The sequence below is a fragment of the Papio anubis genome, chromosome 5 (assembly GCF_008728515.1).
Source record: "Papio anubis isolate 15944 chromosome 5, Panubis1.0, whole genome shotgun sequence".
Lineage (NCBI taxonomy): Eukaryota > Metazoa > Chordata > Mammalia > Primates > Cercopithecidae > Papio > Papio anubis.
The window spans coordinates 63,868,718-63,887,073 of NC_044980.1; the positions used below are offsets into that span (position 1 = coordinate 63,868,718).

General features: G+C 44.0%; 1 protein-coding gene, 1 long non-coding RNA gene and 1 other non-coding gene across 3 annotated transcripts in view; 1 reads left to right on the top strand and 2 right to left on the bottom strand.

The window, feature by feature from the left end:
- Positions 1–2,468, bottom strand: part of LOC116274906 — a 34,035-nt gene extending 31,567 nt beyond the window's left edge. Inside the window, exon 1 of the long non-coding RNA XR_004183731.1 lies at positions 1,384–2,468. This is a non-coding gene — a long non-coding RNA (uncharacterized LOC116274906). The remainder of the gene's footprint in view (positions 1–1,383) is intronic.
- On the top strand, positions 2,469–13,199 carry CCNB1 (cyclin B1). The gene is made up of 9 exons (XM_003899759.4): positions 2,469–2,737; positions 3,364–3,534; positions 3,629–3,799; positions 6,683–6,865; positions 9,927–10,085; positions 10,562–10,798; positions 11,081–11,221; positions 12,688–12,798; positions 12,968–13,199. The coding sequence occupies exons 1-9, from the start codon at positions 2,717–2,719 to the stop codon at positions 13,073–13,075; spliced, it is 1,302 nt and encodes a 433-aa protein (XP_003899808.1). The 5' UTR covers positions 2,469–2,716; the 3' UTR covers positions 13,076–13,199.
- On the bottom strand, positions 11,517–11,618 carry LOC116275165. Its single transcript, XR_004184122.1, has one exon. It is a non-coding gene; the product is annotated as a small nucleolar RNA U13 (small nucleolar RNA).
- Positions 13,200–18,356: the final 5,157 nt, after the last annotated feature.

Genomic DNA, 18,356 nt, shown 5'->3' on the forward strand with positions numbered 1-18,356 from the left:
CCAGCACTTTGGGAGGCCAAGGCGGGTAGATCACAAGGTCAGGAGTTCGAGACCAGCCTGGCCAATATGGTGAAACCCCGTCTCTACTAAAAATATAAAAATTAGCCTGGTGTGGTGGCAGGCACCTATAGTCCCAGTTACTTGGGAGAATCACTTGAACCTGGGAGGCAGAGGTTGCAGTGAGCCGAGATCGAGCCACTGCACTCTAGCCTGGGCAACAGAGCGAGACTGCGTCTCAAAAAAAAAAAAAAAATGTGTATATATACATATACACACACATGCACACACACACATATATATACATATATATATAGACACATATATACATGTGTCTATATATATATTCCCAGTGCTTTGTGAGACCAAGAGTTTGAGATGAGCCTTGGAAACATAGTGAGAACCCATCTCTACAAAAAATAAAAAATAAAAAAGTTATCTGGGCATGGTGGCTCACACCTATAGTCCTAGCTACTTGGGAAGCTGAGGCAGAATTGCCTGAGCTCAGGAGTTTGAGGTTACAGTGAGCTATGATCACACCAGTGCATTCCAGCCTGGGTATCAGAGTGAGACCCTATCTCAGAAAACAAAACAAAACAAAAACTGGGCAAAATACCTGAACAGATACCTCACCAAAGAAGTTATACAGATGATAATCACAGAAAAAGATACTCAACATCATATGTCATTAGAGAATTGCAAATCAAAATACAATGAGTTACCACTACATACCTATTAGGATGGCTACAATTTTTTTAAAAAAATGACAACACCAAATGATGGTGAGGATTGCTGATGGAAATGCAAAATGGTACAGCAGCTTTGGAAGACAGTTTGGCAGTTTCTTACAAAAGTAACCATACTCTTACTATATGATCCAACAGTCTTGCTCCTTGGTATTCACCCAAATGAGTTTAAAACTTATGTCCACTCGGCTGGGCGCAGTGGCTCACGCCTGTAATCCCAGCACTTTGGGAGGCCGAGGCAGGCGGATCACGAGATCAGGAGATCGAGACCATCCTGGCTAACCCGGTGAAACCGCGTCTCTACCAAAAACACAAAAAATTAGCCGGGCGTTGTGGCAGGCGCCTGTAGTCCCAGCTACTAGGCAGGAGAATGGAGTGAACCCGGGAGGCGGAGGTTACAGTGAGTCGAGATCGCACCACTGCACTCCAGCCTGGGCGACAGATACAGGCTCCGTCTCAAAAAAAAAAAAAAAAAAAAAAAAAGTAAAAAAAAAAAAATTTTTAACTGGAACACAGAGGATAAGTAATCCTGCCTCACCCCTTGCCTCTCGCCCTTGCATGGGGCGAGGCAGGATTGATCAAACCCAGAAAGACTGAGGATGGATGCTGAACACAGAACTGAAGGATGAATGGGAATTACCTGAATAGAACAGGGGCTTGAGCGCAAGAAGAGGCAGGCATTCCAGGCAGAGGAGAGCAATGGTAAGGATCCCACGGTAGGCATCCGAGTAGGAGGGTAGAACTATGATGATAGAAGACTGAATAACGATCGAATGAAACCAAATGATTGGGCGCCTTCTTTCGGATCCTTGACTTCCAGGCCAGCAGTCTCTATTGGCTCTTATACCGTTGCTCTATGAGGTATCAATGTTTTTGTCCTTCAGCCTCCCCTCCAATTGCTGAGCTCCTGGTGTGTTTTGAGGAGTAGAAGGCAAAAAGAACCCTCTTGTTTTTCTTTGGATCCAGAGAGAGATTGAGCAAATAACAAAGCAAATGGTGTAAAATGTCTTTTTGTTTAGTTTTTCTCGATCTTCCCATGAGAGGCAAATACATGTTAAGGATAGTTGAATCTGGGTAAAGGGTACAGAAATGTTCCTTACAAGATTTTTGTTGGCAACTGGTGCAAGTATGAAATTATATCCAAATAGGAAGCTAAAACAAACAAAACAATTGGCCTTGGGAAACTGGCCAATCTTGAAGTAATCAAGTAATATTGTTAAGGGACAATCAGTATTGTGAAAACACGAATACGCCCCCTCCCTCCCCCTCAAAAAAAACCCTAAATTCTGTTCCCCCATTGCTAATGTGCGATCCTGGCAAAGTCATCTAAGCCGCTGAGCTTCAGTTCCTCCACCCCAGAGAGTTGTTGCAACGATCAAATGAAATAATGTATATTAAAGCCTTTCATGAACTATATTATTGCTGCTACCGTAGAAATGGAAAGTGTACAACAATAATTTGGACTAGATCCAAAACTACTTTTGACACTTCTGAGACTGTGGCCGCGCCACTGTCACCTTCCAAAGGTCACCAGGCCTTTCCTGAGCTGGCATTGGCAGCGCACACTCTTGCCCCGCTCACCTTTCCAGGTGGGCGGTGCTCGCGCTGCTCGGCTCTCCAGGTGACCGCGGCAGCTGCCCGAGAGCGCAGGCGCGGAGGCCGACCACGTGAGAGCCTGGCCACGCCTTCCGACCTAGTCTCACTCTGGCCCCGCCCCTCTCGAACGCCTTCGCGGGATCGCCCTGGAAACGCATTCTCCGGGACAGGCAGCCGCCAATGGGAAGGGAGTGAGTGCCACGAACAGGCCAATAAGGAGGGAGCAGTGCGGGGTTTAAACCTAAGGCTGGGCCTGCTCTTCCCGGCGTGCTGCGGAGGAACGGCTGTTGGTCTCTGCTGGGTGCAGGTCCTCGGCTGGTCGGGGCCCCGGTGTTCTGCTTCTCCCCGCTGAGCTGCTGCCTGGTGAAGAGGAAGCCATGGCGCTCCGAGTCACCAGGGTGAGCCGCTACGGACTGCAAACTGACGCGGCCTTCTTCGCTGCAGCCTGCTCGCTCTGCCTCGCCTGCGGGAGCCCCCCGAGCGGGAGAGGGCCGCAGGAACGATTTGGGGAGAAAGGTGGGAGGGAAGTCACCAAGAGAGCGTCGAGGTGGGCCCAGGCCTGGTGGGGGAGTGTGGGGGACGATGGATGGAGGGAGGAAGGTGAGAAAGAGAACTGGACCGATATTGGATAAATGTTTGGGGGAGGTGGAAAGTCGACTGGGAACCTTTTGAAAAAGTGATAGAGGGTCCCTGAGTGGGCCCGCCAGCAGCTCTGTAACCCCCTTCCCAGAGAGAAGGTGTCTGCAATTGGAGGCTTTTTCGGTTTCCTTTCAAACGTAAATTCTCGGTATTTTAGGGCTGGGCAGGACTAATCAGGGAATCCCTCAATTGGTAAATGTAGAGGTTGTCGGCGGAAACTGACTTGTCACGGCCGCAGAGTAGACTCTGGGACCCACGTTTTCCCTCGGAACCCATTTTTACTCGGCTTTCCTTCTGGGAACTTCTCTTGTGCCCCACCTTAATTAACCCTTGACTTACTCGAGCCTCCGTGGACCAGCTCTTAAAGTGGTCTTGCTTCTTTCAGAACTCGAAAATTAATGCTGAAAATAAGGCGAAGATCAGCATGGCAGGCGCAAAGCGCGTTCCTACGGCCCCTGCTGCAACCTCCAAGCCCGGATTGAGGCCAAGAACAGCTCTTGGGGACATTGGTAACAAAGTCAGTGAACAACTGCAGGCCAAAATGCCTGTGAAGAAGGTAACTGTCTTCCCGAGCTAACTTCTGTAAGAGCCGGCCTTCCAACTGTGGCCTTTGATGCAGAAACATTTCATTCTCTCTGTTTCATCTACAGGAAGTAAAACCTTCAGCTACTGGAAAAGTTATTGATAAAAAACTACCAAAACCTCTTGAAAAGGTACCTATGCTGGTGCCAGTGCCAGTGTCTGAGCCAGTGCTGGAGCCAGAACCTGAGCCAGAACCTGAGCCTGTTAAAGAAGAAAAACTTTCGCCTGAGCCTATTTTGGTAAACTTATTCTTACCATTGTAGAGTCTGTTGATTATTTCTTGTCCCTTATTTCACTGCAAGAGCATTCAAATTAATACCATTTATTGAGTGCTTAGCATGAGGCAATCTCTGCCCAACATTTTACATGCATTAACTCACATAATCTTTACAGGTACTCTGAGGTAGGTATTGTCACCTCTACTATTTAAATCATGGCTTCAGAGAGGTTATGTCAGGGTCACACAGGTAGTGGCCCATATGAGATTCAAGCTCAGGCTGTCTGGCTTCAGAATCTATGCTTTTAATTGTTAACTGTCTTATTCCTTTGTTAATGATATTAAGTAGTACCTGCCTGAGCCAAAGACTTTGTTGTCCAAGTACAAGCCACCTCTGCAGAATTTATCGGAGTAAACAGAATGTTCTCTTGAAATTTTTTACTGCCTAATATGGCTACTAAATAATAAACCTGTAACACTGGAAAATGCAAAGGAGTAAAACAGGAAGAATGCAACTTTTCAGGGAGTGGTTAAGAAGATGAATTAACACTTAGCCTCAAAACCAGTAACTTTTTATTAAATAAAAGGTATGTAAAGTATCCTATGATAGACCTCCCTGTGAAGGAAAGGTAGGTCATGTAGAGGAGGCTGCTTTGATGAAACTGCAATGAACTGCATTCTGAAGCTCAGTTTTTTAAACTTAGTTAAAACCAGCTGGGAAAATTATCTGAAAAAAAATTTTTTTGAGACAGAGTCTGGCTCTGTTGCCCAGGCTGGAGTGCAGTAGTGTGATCTCGGCTCATTGCAACCTCTGCCTCCCAGGTTCAAGCAATTTTCCTGCCTCAGCCTCCCTAATAGCTGGGATTACAGGCGCACAACACCACACCCAGCTAATTTTCATATTTTTAGTATAGATGAGGTTTCACCATGTTGGCCAGGCTGGTCTTGAACTCCTGACCTCGTGATCTGCCTACCTTGGCCTCCCAAAGTGCTGGGATTACAGGCGTGAGCCACCGTGCCCAGCCAGTTAAGCTTCTTATATCTAAGGATAAGACATTGAAAACTATTGCTTTAGTGTTGAATTTCTGGGCATAACACATGAAACGTAGCCAGCATGGTCTCTGGGCATATCAAACTACATGATGCTTTCTTGAAAGGTCCATACCGATTCTTACCTTTGCTTTCCCACTTAGTAAGAATGCTTTCCCCACCCTTTCATTTAGCTAATAACCTTTTCATCCTTGAAAACAGCTCAAGCATCAACTCCTGAAGCTTTCCTGAACTTCTCCCATCTCCACCCCTGTTCCTAGAATCAGTCTTTTTGTTTTGAGACAGTCTCATTCTGTTGCCCAGGCGATGCCATCTCAGCTCACCGCAACCTCTGCCTCCTGAGTTCAAGCGATTCTCCTGCTTCAGCCTCCCAAGTAGCTGGGACTACAGGCACATGCCACCATGCCTGGCTAATTTTTCTATTTTTAGTAGAGACAGGGTTTCACTATGTTGGCCAAGCTGGTCTCGAACTCCTGATCTCATGATCCACCTGCCTCAGTCTCCCAAAGTGCTAGGATTACAGACATGAGCCACCATGCCCAGTCTGTCTTATTTTTATTTATTTATTTTTTCCCGAGACGGAGTCTTGCTGTGTCACCCAGGCTGGAGTGCAGTGGCGTGATCTTGGCTCATTGCAACCTCCGCCTCCCGGATTCAAGCAGTTCTCTTGCCTCAGCCTCCTGAGTAGTTGGGATTACAGGCACCCGCCACCACACCCAGCTAATTTTTTTTTTTTTTTTTCTTTTTTTAGTAGAGAGGGAGTTTCACCAGGTTGGCCAGGCTGGTCTCAAACTCCTGACCTCATGATCCGCCAACCTGGGCCTCCCAAAGTGCTGGGATTACAAGTGTGAGACACCGCGCCCGACCTTATTTCTTTACTTTGTCTACTAAATTCAGAGTCCCTTGAGGATGCCATGAATTCAATGCCTTGTACAGTTTGACTTGAAGAAGGGGCTCAATAAATGTTTGAACAATGGGATAAAGGGAGCTTGAAGGAAGTGGTTAATGGTAATGAAGTTAATCCTTAGTAGTAAGGATAGAATTTATGTTATTTTGAGTAGTGAGAAGCAGCTTATATTTTGAAATAAAGACTAAAGACTGAATTGTCCTTTATTTGGATTAACTTCACATGTTGCTGATAAAGATTAATTACTTCTCAGTTTCCTTTGCAGGAAAGTCTAGAATGTGAATTTATTTGCTTCCAACTTTAAACTGACTCACTCTGAGTTGGCATTTCACTCTTTTTTTTTGCCCAGGCTGGAGTAGAATGGCACAATCATAGCTCACTGTATCCTCAAACTGCTGGGCTCAAGTGATCCTCCTACCTTGGCCTCCTGAGTAGCTAGGATTATAGGCAGTTGCCTTCATGCCCAGCTAATTTTTTGTAGAGATGAGTTATTGCTATATTGCCCAGGCTGGTCTCGAACTCATGGTCTCAAAGGATCCTCCCACCTCAGCCACCCAAAGAACTGCGATTACAGGCTTGAGCCACCATGCCCGACCTCATTCTTTTTAATTGAGTAATTAAAGGATCACTTTCTTTTTTAACAAAGACAGGGTCTTGCTATATTGCCAAGGCTTGTCTTGATCTCCTGGCCTCAACATCAGCCTCTCAAAGTGCTGAGATTAAAGGCGTGAGCCACCGCGCCCAACCCAAATGATCACTTTGGATGTTAATCACTTCCTAAAAAGAAATGGAATAAGTCTGAAAAGATACTTTTCCTTTAAGGAAATGAATTGTATGTTGATTCAGGAGAATACTATCTTGAGTTGGTACCAATAACCTGACCTTCAAGCCCAAACTATAGTGCTTACTCCTATTTGCTCTTGTTTCAAGAGATCTCTTTGTTTTAAGGTTGATACTCCCTCTCCAAGCCCAATGGAAACATCTGGATGTGCCCCTGCAGAAGAAGACCTGTGTCAGGCTTTCTCTGATGTAATTCTTGCAGTAAATGATGTGGATGCAGAAGATGGAGCCGATCCAAACCTTTGTAGTGAATACGTGAAAGATATTTATGCTTATCTGAGACAACTTGAGGTCAGTATTATCATTAGTTTTTTTTCTAAACTGCATCTAACTTTATGAAAGTCTTTTCTATCAATAGTTCATAATAATTCAAGCAGGACTTGGGCAGCATTTCTTAAGAGATCGCACTTTCAAATTCTCCTTCATGGAATACCTAAAATAAAAAGTCGCTAAATCAATGGAGTCTATTTGCCACTTTGTGCAGGAAAGTTCGAAGTTAGGGTGGATACTACTATCGGTCTTTCTGAAGGAAAGTCCACAGATTGAATTTGATATGTGTATGTGCAATCTCCACCGTATTTGGAATGGTTAAGTCCCAAACTCTGCATTTTAGGTAATAATGGGTCAGCAAGTGGATGAGGATGTAGAATATACTCAAAGACTACAGCCACCCCTAACACAAGGCATTTTGTTAGTGTGGCTGATGTGCATCCAGTTGTTGGTGAAATTATTTGTGCCCAAAAGGAGTACACTCAAAAGCTACTTTTTAGTTCACTTCAATTTGATCCCACTTTGAAACTTTCTCTTAATGGCATTTGCCCTTTTCCTACAAACACAAGCATTCTATATGGCAGCATAAACATAGTAGCATCAACTATACCGTTATCACATTTACCTACTTTTTTGGTGTGTGTGTGTGTGTGTGTTTTTTTTTTTTTAGAGGGAGTCTCACACTGTCGCTCAGGCTAGAGGGCAATGGTGCCGTCTCAGCTCACTGCAATCTGCCTCCTGGGTTCAAGCAAGCAATTCTCCTGCCTTAGTCTCCCGAGTAGTTGGGATTGCAGGCACACACCACCATGCCTGGCTAATTTTTTGTATTTTTATTTGGTTTTGGTTTTTTGAGACAGGGTCTTGCTCTGTTGCCCAGGCAGGAGTGCAGTGGTGCAATCTCGGCTCACTGCAACCTCTGCCTCTCTGGTCAAGTGATTCTCATGCCTCAGCCTCCTGAGCAGCTGGGATTACAGGTGCCCACCACAACACCCAGCTAATTTTTGTACTTTTAGTAGAAATGAGGTCACCATATTGGCCAGGCTGGTCTCAAACTCCTTAGATGATCCACCCACCCGGCCTCCCAAAGTGCTGGGATTACAGGCATGAGCAGTCGCGCCCAGCCCCCAGTTGTTTTTAATGCATCGTCTTAATGTCATCACTGACATCTCTTGCCTGCTCCTTTGGGGCCTCTCCTTTTTCTATAGGATTCTTCTGCAAGACTTCTATGCCAGGAGTAGCCTTCTGCTTTGAGTTTCTTCTTCCATCTTTTTAGGGCTTTTTAAAGTTGTGTTCTAACTTTGGAGGATACTTTTTTTTTTTTGAGACAGTCTCGCTGTGTCACCCAGGGGGTGTGCCGTGGCTCACTGCAAGCTCCGCCTCCCAGGTTCACGCCATTCTCCTGCCTCAGCCTCCTGAGTAGCTGGGACTACAGGCACGTGCCACCATGCCTGGCTAATTTTTTGTATTTTTAGTAGAGACAGGGTTTCACCATGTTAGCCAGGATGGTCTCGATCTCCTAACGTCATGATCCGCCCGCCTTGGCCTCCCAAAGTGCTGGGATTACAGGCATGAGCCACCGTGCCCAGCCTGTAAATGTGCTGTTTCTTGGTGCTTCATTCTTGTTCTGTGCAAGGCGGCCATATATGCAAAGCAACCCCCCAAATGTCAGAGGAGCTGAGAAACCAAGGAATGAGGCAGATAAATGGAGTTTGCTGGTATTGGGTGACTGATGAGGGGGAATTTACAGACATAAGTCTGGTCTTTGATGGCTGTAAGATGTAGATCTCTGCACTGTAACCCCTCATACCCACGGCTTGAGTATGTATACATTTTCTTGGGGAAAGTATACGTGCTCTAGAATGAATGTGCGGGTGGCTGAGAGAATGCTACAGACATCATAGCCTATAATGTATACAATAGTATGAAGGGCTGTTTTGGAGGAGAGGCCAAACTTAAAGTGAATAAGCAGAAGGCACATTGGATTAGCATTTAAAATAAAGTCACTCTTGTCCCCCACAGTTCTTAAAGCCCACAGTTGCTGTTGGGCTTTAACCTTGGAGCAGGCAGGAGTGTTGTAGTACATGGGTTCCAGCTGCCCTGGGAGTTTGATATTTTCTCTACATAAAGCTCAGGTTCTAACTTTAGAGGCTCAAGTGAAAAGATCTGAGATGATAGTATAGTATCTTTATTTGGAAGGGAGTGGACTAGCAAGAGTTGTGGTGAATTGAATATCGTAAGACCTGACAATATAAAAAAGCTGTCACACTGTCCTATCTAATGTTTGCCCTTTTTTGCTGGGGGGGTGAAGGGGGAAGACAGTCTCTCTCTGTCACCCAGGCTGGAGAGCAGTGGTGCAATCTCGGCTACCTGCAACCTCCACCTCCTGGGTTCAAGCAATTCTCCTGCTTCAGCCTCCTGAGCAGCTGGGACTACAGGTGTGCGCAACCATGCCCAGCTAATTTTTGTATTTTTAGTAAAGAGAGGTTTTGCCATGTTGGCCAGGCTGGTCTCGAACTCCTGGCCTCAAGCAATCTGCCCATCTCAGCCTCCCAAAGTGCTGGGATTACAGGCATGAGCCACCACGCCAGCCTTAATGTTTGCTTTCTTTCTTGGTGATGGTGTTGTTTGTGGTGACCATATGAATAATTGAATTAGGAACTGATACAAAGGCCGGGCACAGTGGCTCACGCCTGTAATCCCAGCACTTTGGGAGGCCAAGACAGGTGGATCACGAGGTCAGGAGATCGAGACCATCCTGGCTAACACAGTGAAACCCCGTCTCTACTAAAATACAGAAAAAAATTAGCCGGGCGTGGTGGCGGATGCCTGTAGTTCCAGCTACTCGGGAGGCTGAGGCAGGAGAATGGCATGAACCCGGGAGGCGGAGCTTGCAGTGAGCCAAGATTGCGCCACTGCACTCCAGCCTGGGCGACAGAGCGAGACTCCGTCTCAAAAAAAAAGGAACTGATAGAGATTCTAAATGCCCCAGTGCTACTTACTGTAGGAACTAACTGATCTTTCTGGACATAAATGTGTCACATGGAGTCATGTTTCTAAGAATAATTGGCATTTTCTTTTGCAGGAAGAGCAAGCAGTCAGACCAAAATACCTACTGGGTCGGGAAGTCACTGGAAACATGAGAGCCATTCTAATTGACTGGCTAGTACAGGTTCAAATGAAATTCAGGTTGTTGCAGGAGACCATGTACATGACTGTCTCCATTATTGATCGGTTCATGCAGGTAAGCATTTCAGTAAGTTTTCCCTTCCAGGATTCTAGCCGAGTCATAAGCAGCTGACATTTTTGGGCTGGGCCGGGCGCGGCAGCTCATGCCTGCAATCCCAGCGGGCGGGTGGATCACGAGGTTAGGAGATCAAGACCATCTTGGCTAACACAGTAAAACCCCGTCTCTACTAAAAATACAAAAATTTAGCTGGGTGTGGTGGCGGGCGTCTGTTGTCCCAGCTACAGGAGGCGGAGGTTGCAGTGAGCTGAGATCGCGCCATTGCACTCCAGCCTGGGCGACAAAGAGTGAGACTCCATGTCAAAAAAAAAAAAAAAAGAAAGAAACTGACTTTTTCAGCTAAAATCTTTCTTGGGGGATATGGTATCATTAATTAAGATTTTGCAATGGGAGAATGTCTTTCTACCTCTCCATCATAGCTCTGTGTCTCCTTTTCAAACATGTTATTCATTGTGTTGAAATTCCCATTGCAGAATAATTGTGTGCCCAAGAAGATGCTGCAGCTGGTTGGTGTCACTGCTATGTTCATTGCAAGCAAATATGAAGAAATGTACCCTCCAGAAATTGGTGACTTTGCTTTTGTGACTGACAATACTTACACTAAGCACCAAATCAGACAGATGGAAATGAAGATTCTAAGAGCTTTAAACTTTGGTCTGGGTCGGCCTCTACCTTTGCACTTCCTTCGGAGAGCATCTAAGATTGGAGAGGTACAGGTTTCTTAAGAAACCTTTCGGTATGGGTACATTAGGGAACACTGCTGCTGACCAAGCAAGTCAAATTCAACTGACCTGTATTATACCTAACTACATGGGGAAGAGATAACGTTGTTCTTTATTTTTAGTCAGGTTGCATGTTAATATTAGGGCTTTCCGTGGGCATTTGAGAGTTTGTAGACAAACATTTGTAGTTAAAAGATACATATGGGCATGCAGGTTAGTGCCAAATGAAAATTTTCTGAAAGAAACTCAGTGACACGGGTTTTGTTTCAGGTTGATGTTGAGCAACATACTTTGGCCAAATACCTGATGGAACTAACTATGTTGGACTATGATATGGTGCACTTTCCTCCTTCTCAAATTGCAGCAGGAGCTTTTTGCTTAGCACTGAAAATTCTGGATAATGGTGAATGGGTAAGCTCTGTCCCACAGAACTCCTAAGCTTTTAAATTGTAAAGAGTGTTTGACTAAATACAGAACTTTTGTTATTAAAGGGCAATTCAAGTGATTCATAAATATGGGATCTACTGAAGGAATAGTTTAAAAAGATGTCTTAGAATGTTTCCACATGGTTTTGTTTTTGAGACAAGGTCTCGCTCTGTCGCCTGGGCTGGAGTGCAGTGATGCAGTCTTGACCCACTGCAACCTCAGCCTCCAGAGTAGCTGGGACTGAAGGTTTCTGGCTAGTTTTAAAATTTTTTTCATGTCACCCCAGACGGGTAACATGCCCACGTTGTAACAAGGTTTGAGGGTGGCACATTTCACACGTTCACATGAACACCCAATCATCACACTTATAAACTACAAGAGTCGCCCACCAGGCCTGGGCAACGTAGCAAATCCTCATCTTTACAAATATATATATATATATTCAGGTTGTTGCAGGAGACCATGTACATGACTGTCTCATCTTTACAAATACATATATATAGGCACATGTCTGTAGTCCCAGCTACTCTGGAGGCTGACCTTTATATTTTTTGTAGACATGGCGCCTCCCTATATTACCCAGGCTGGTCTTGAAACGCTGGGCTCAAGCGATCCACCCACTTCCACTTACCAAAGTGTTGGAATTACAGGCATGAGCCATTGCAACCAGTCAAGTGTTTCCATTTCTTTGCCTAATTTCAACTGTATTCCCTTTGAGAAAGGTAGAGCAACTTTTACTCCTTAGAGGAGAAACTTGAAGGTCAAATGACATACAAATAGTACATTCATATTCATTGATTCAGCAAATGCCTCTCCTATGTGGCAGGCACTACCCTAGGTGTTAAGAATAGAACTATGCAGCCGCCGGGTGTGGTGGCTAACACCTGTAATCCCAGCACTTTGGGAGGCCAAGGTGGGCAGATCACGAGCTCAAAAGTTCAAGACCAGTCTGACCAATGTGGTGAAACCCTATCTCTACTAAAAATAGAAAAATTAGCCAGGCATGGTGGTGCAAACCTGTAATCCCAGCTACTCAGGAGGCTGAGGCAGGAGAATCACTTGAACCCGGGAGGCGGAGGTTGCAGTGAACCAAGGTCACACCATGCACTCCAGCCTGGAGTGAGACTCCATCTCAAAAAAAAAAAAAAAAAAAAAAAAAGAAAAGAAAGAATAGAACTATGACAAAGTTGGCCTCAAGGAAGTGGAGTCTAGTTTTAGGGTGGGCAAGTCAACAATTACAATAGCGCAATTGTGTTTGAGCAGGGGTTCCTATAGAAGCATGAGAGCACCTAGGAAAGGAGGAGTCTTTAGCTTTGTCTTACATTTCACTTATATTAATTAATGATACAGTACCCATCCCTTCCCCACTCCTGAATAACATCAAACATCTAGAAACTTTATGAAAATCATTATCGATTGAGCATTTTTAACATTAACTTTTGTTGTCTTAGACACCAACTCTACAGCATTACCTGTCATATACTGAAGAATCTCTTCTTCTGGTTATGCAGCACCTGGCTAAGAATATAGTCATGGTAAATCAAGGACTTACAAAGCATATGGTGAGTCAATATAGTGGCATTGTAAGATGTCAAAAAGTCTAATAATTCAAACTTAATGCCTGCAAATGCCTGGTTTATTTTTAATGAGTTAATGTTTTAAATGAATACCTGTATCATTGGATCTTGTGATTTTTTCCCCCTCTTTAATTGCTATCCTTTTGTCTTCCAGACTGTCAAGAACAAGTATGCCACGTCGAAGCATGCTAAGATCAGCACTCTACCACAGCTTAATTCTGCACTAGTTCAAGATTTAGCCAAGGCTGTGGCAAAGGTGTAACTTGTAAACTTGAGTTGGAGTATATATTTACAAATAAAATTGGCACCATGTGCCATCTGTACATATTACTGTTGCATTTCCTTTTAATAAAGCTTATGGCCCCTTTTACTTTTTTATAGCTTAACTAATTTGAATGTGGTTACTTGCTACTGTAGGGTAGCGGAAAAGTTGTCTTAAAAGGTATGTATGGTGGGGAATATTTTTAAAAACTGCTTTTGGTTTACCTGGGGATCCAATCGATGTATATGTTTATATACTTGGTTCTTGTTTTATGTACCTGGCTTTTACTTTATTAATATGAATTACTGAAGGTGATGGAGGTATTTGAAAATTTTACTTCCATAGGACATACTGCATGTAAGCCAAGTCATCATGGAGAATCTGCTACGTAGTTCTATTTTAAAGTAAAAGTCTACCACCAAATCCCAGTCACCCTGTTAGAATTCTGTTTCTTCTGGTGATTGCTGCCATAATTCTAAGTTATTTACTTTTACCACTATTTAAGTTATCAACTTTAGCTAGTATCTTCAAACTTTCACTTTGAAAAATGAGAACTTTATATTCTAAGCCCAGTTTTCATTTTGGTTTTGTGTTTTGTTTAATAAAACAATATTCAAATACAAAAGGTATCTTTTTTAAAAGTTAATTTACCCCTTCCTTAGGCTCTTTCTAAATCCCACCCACCTGAAATCAACAATTACGGATTTATCCTTCCATGTCTTGTATATAGATGTGCATATTAATTTTTATGGGTTTTTTAAAAATGTGGTTTATTCTATATACATAACAATTATTGTCAACATACATAAGCCTACCTGTATTTGTGCATTTTATTACATGGTACAGATAGTCATGTGCGCCATGAACATTTTGGTCAAAGACAGACTACATACACCTTGGTGGTCCCATAAGATTATGATGCCATACTTTTACTGTACCTTGTGCCTAGATACACAAATACTGACGTGTTATAATTGCCTGCAGTATTCAATAACATGGTGTATAGTTTTGTAGCCTAGGAGCTATAAGCTACACTATATAGCCTAGGAGTGCAGTAGGGTATGCCATCTAGATTTGTGTGAGTATACTCTGGTGTTTGAACAATAAAATCACCTAATGACACATTTCTCAAACCATATCCCAATCATTAAGCAACACATGAGTAATTTTTTTTGTTTTTGCGACAGTCTCGCTCTGTCGCCAGGCTGGAGTGCAATGGTGCGATCTCGGCTCACTGCAACCTTCGCCTCCTGGGTTCAAGCGATTCTCCTGCCTCAGCCTCCTGAGTAGCTGAGATTACAGGCATGCACCACCATGCCCAGCTTATTATGTATTTTTAGTAGAGACGGGGTTTCACCATGTTGGTCAGGCTGGTCTTGAACTCCCGATCTCAGGTGATCTGCCTGCCTCAGCCTCCCAAAGTGCTGGGATTACAGGCGTGAGCCACCATGGCCAGCTAATTTTTTGTAATTTTAGTAGAGATGGGGTTTCACCATGTTAGCCAGGATGGTCTCGATCTCCTGACCTCGTGATTCGCCCACCTCTGCCTCCCAAAGTGCTGGGATTACAGGCATGAGCCACTGCACTCAGCCCTAAGTAGGCAATTTTTATATGTGGTGTGAAGTAGAATTCTTCCAGATGGATACCCATTTATGCCAGTGCCATGACTGAAACCCTCCTTGTCCAACTTGAAATATCTTCAATGCCCATCTATTCTTCCCTGATCTTGTTTTTTCCTGTGATAATACAGTTTTACCAGTTTATCAGTTAAGATAAGGCTTACCAAATATATGGGGGTACTACCAAACACTTTTCTATAAAAACTTTAAAATTGTGTATACTTACCAAAAAGTTCCTTTTTTGTTGTTGTTGTTGTTTGTTTTTTGAAACGGAGTCTCGTTCTGTTGCCCAGGCTGGAGTGCAGTGGCGCTATCTTGGCTCACTGCAACCTCCGCCTCCCCAGTTCAAGTGATTCTCCTGCCTCAGCCTCCCGAGTAGCTGGGATTACAGGCATGCACCACCATGCCCTGCTATTTTTGTATTTTTAGTAGAGACGGGGTTTCTTCATGTTGGTCAGGCTGGTCTCGAACTCCAGACCTCAGGTGATCAGGCCTCCCAAAGTGCTGAGACTACAAGCGTGAGCCACCACACCCGGCCAGTTTCATCTTTTTAAAGCCTTACAATCATTTGAAGTCCCCATTCATTCATTGGAAACTAGCTAAATTAAACAGTGAAGTCGTTTGTCCTGGAGCTATTAAATATAATAGGCCAGGCACAGTAGCTCACACCTGTAATCCCAGCACTTTGCAAGACTGAGGCAGGTGCGTTGCTTGAGCCCAGAAGCTCGAGACCAGCCAGGGAAACATGGCGAAATCCCATCTGCACAAAAATTAGCCAGGGGTACTGGAGTGCACCTGTGGTCCCAGCTACCCAGGAGGCTGAGGTGGGAGAATCACCTGAGTCAGGGAAGTCAAAACTATAGTGAGCCAAGATCGCACGACTGCACTCCAGCCTGGGTGTGGGAGTCAGACCCTGTCTCAAAAAATAAAATGGTAAATATTCCATGCATTTTTGGTCTCTTCTAAAGATTTTTCTTGCAGCACAGCAACATGGCACAAGTATACATATGTAACAAACCTGCACGTTATGCACATGTACCCTAGAACTTAAAGTATAATAATAATAATAAATAAATTTTTTAAAAAAAGATTTTTCTCTGTATGATACAATCGCTCTTTTAGAGATGTTCCTCCCCTACATTAATAGAAAATTATGTCCATGTTTGGTGGCTCACGCCTATAATCCTAGCACTTTGGGATGCTGAGGCAGGAGGATTGCTTGAGGCCAGGAGTTCAAGACTGACCTGGGTAACATAGTGAGACCCTGTCTCTAAAAAAATATAAAAAATAGACTCTTAGCACTTTAGGAGGCTGAGTCGGGTGAGACCCTGTCTCTATTAGAAAAAAAAATTATAAAATTTTAAAAATTAGCCCAGCAGTCATGGTGGTATGTGCCTGTAGACCTAGCTACTTAGAATGCTAAGGAAGGAGGATCACTAGAACCCAGGAGTTTGAGGCTGTAATAAGTTATGCTCGTGCTACTGCACTCCAAGCTAGATGACACAGCAAGAGCGTGCCTCGTACAAAAAAAAAAAGAAAAAAAAAAAAAGGAAAAAAAAATCCGTTCTAGATTTTTTAAAGTTACGGCTGTAAACGACCATGACAAAATTAATCTCTTCTGAATGTGCAGTTATATCTTCTTTCTCAGTACTGATGTTGAGTACTTTTGTTTTCTCATGAGACTGGCCCATGGGGTTATTTCATTGGCCTTTTGAAAGAACTAGTTTTTGGTGTTACCATTTCTACCATTTTTATTTCGTGGTTTTAGCTTTTTTTCCCCACCATCCCCTTTTATTTTCTAGTTTAAATATTTTCTATATTTTAGTCATGAAAGTGAGGCAATAGGACAGGATCTGGAAGCAGGGAACCTAAGGCAGATGCACGCTGACGTTCTACAACTAAATCAAAAGGAAAACCCCAACTTTCCACATTTAAATAACAAACGGACCTGAGGGTACTCCCTTTGGAAACCCCCCCACCCCTTTTTCTGTGTGGCAGATGGAAAATTGAAAGTACCTCTGATTGGCTGCTTTCTGCAACCAATCAGACTAATTGTGGGACACTATTTGCATGGGCTGTATACCAAGTGGCCAATAGGAAATCTCTAGAGGGTATTTAAACCCCAGAAAATTCTGTAACCCGGCTCTGTCCCTATACCACCGTATGTACTTTTTTTTTTTTTTAAACAGTCTCCCTCTGTTGCCCAGGCTGTAGTGCACTAGCACAATCTCGGCTCATTGCAACCTCTGCCTCCCTGGTTCAAGCGATTCTCCTGCCTCAGCCTCCGGAGTAGCTGGGATTACTGGCGTTCACCACCACGTATAGCTGATTTTTGTATTTTTAGTGGAGATGGGGTTTCACCATGGCCAGGCTGGTCTCGAACTACTGACCTCAAGTGGTCCGCCAGCCTCGGCCTCCCAAAGTGTTGGGATTACAGGCATTACAGGCACGAGCTACCGCACCTGGCCAGTCAATATCTTTTTCTTTTTCTTTTTCTTTTTTTGAGACAGAGTCTCTGTTGCTCAGGCTGGAGTGCAGTGGCCTGATCTTGGCTCACTGCAACCTCTGTCTCCCAGATTCTCCTGCCTCAGCCTCCTGAGTAGCTGGGGTTACAGGCGTATGCCACCACGCCTGGCTAATTTTTGTAATTTTAGTAGAGATGGGGTTTCACCATGTCGTCAGGCTGGTCTCGAACTCCTGACTTCGTGATCCGCTCACTGCGGCCTCGCAAAGTGCTGGGATTAAAGGCGTGAGCCACCGCACCTGGCCAGTCAATATCTTTTGAGATTTTTTTTTTTTGTCAGCTTGACTTTTTTTGTTTTTAGAATTTTCAATTCTTGCCTCCTCAGAAGAAAGGATTTGACTGAGGGGTGTAATGCAGGAGAGACCCAGGCAAGTTTCAGAGCAGGAGTGAAAGTTTATTAAAAAGCTTTAGAACAGTAAGGAAAAAAGGAAAGTAAAGAAAGGAAGGAAAGGTATGTGCTTTCCTTGGTTGAGAAACCAAGTGTGCCTGGTGATTTTTAATGTTACTGAAGATGTGGCATGTTAAAAAGGCATCTTTCTGCTAACACGATGGCTCACATCTGTAATCCCATGATTGTTTTTGTTTTAAATCTTGGCCAGGCTGGTCTCAAACTCCTGGGCTCGACAGATCCTCTTGCCTCAGCCTCCCAAAGTGCTGGGATCACTGGCCTGAGCCACTGCACCGGCGGTATAATCCCAGTGTCTTGGGAGGCCAGGATAGGCGGATCGATTGAGGCCAGGAGTTTAAGACCAGCCTGGGCAACAGAGCAAGACACCGTCTCTACGAAAAATAATTAGCCAGGCATGGTGGCCTGTGGCTCAACCTGAGTGAGACAGTGACTCTAAAACAAAACAAAACAAAACAAAACAAAAGCCTACCACAATCGTATCACACTAAGAAAACTGATAATTTAATATCTAATATGCAGAACACATTCAAATTTCCTCAATTGTTCCAAAAATGTATTAGGGCTTTTTTTTCTTTCCTTTTCCAATCCAAGATTCAATCATGGTTTGTTTTTCCATATAGAACAACAACCGCCCTGCTTTCTGTGTTTCAGGACATAGACATGAATTGTCTTGTAGAATGTTCCTCATTCTGGATTTCTTGTCTCATGTTTTCAGGAAAGTTCAGGTTA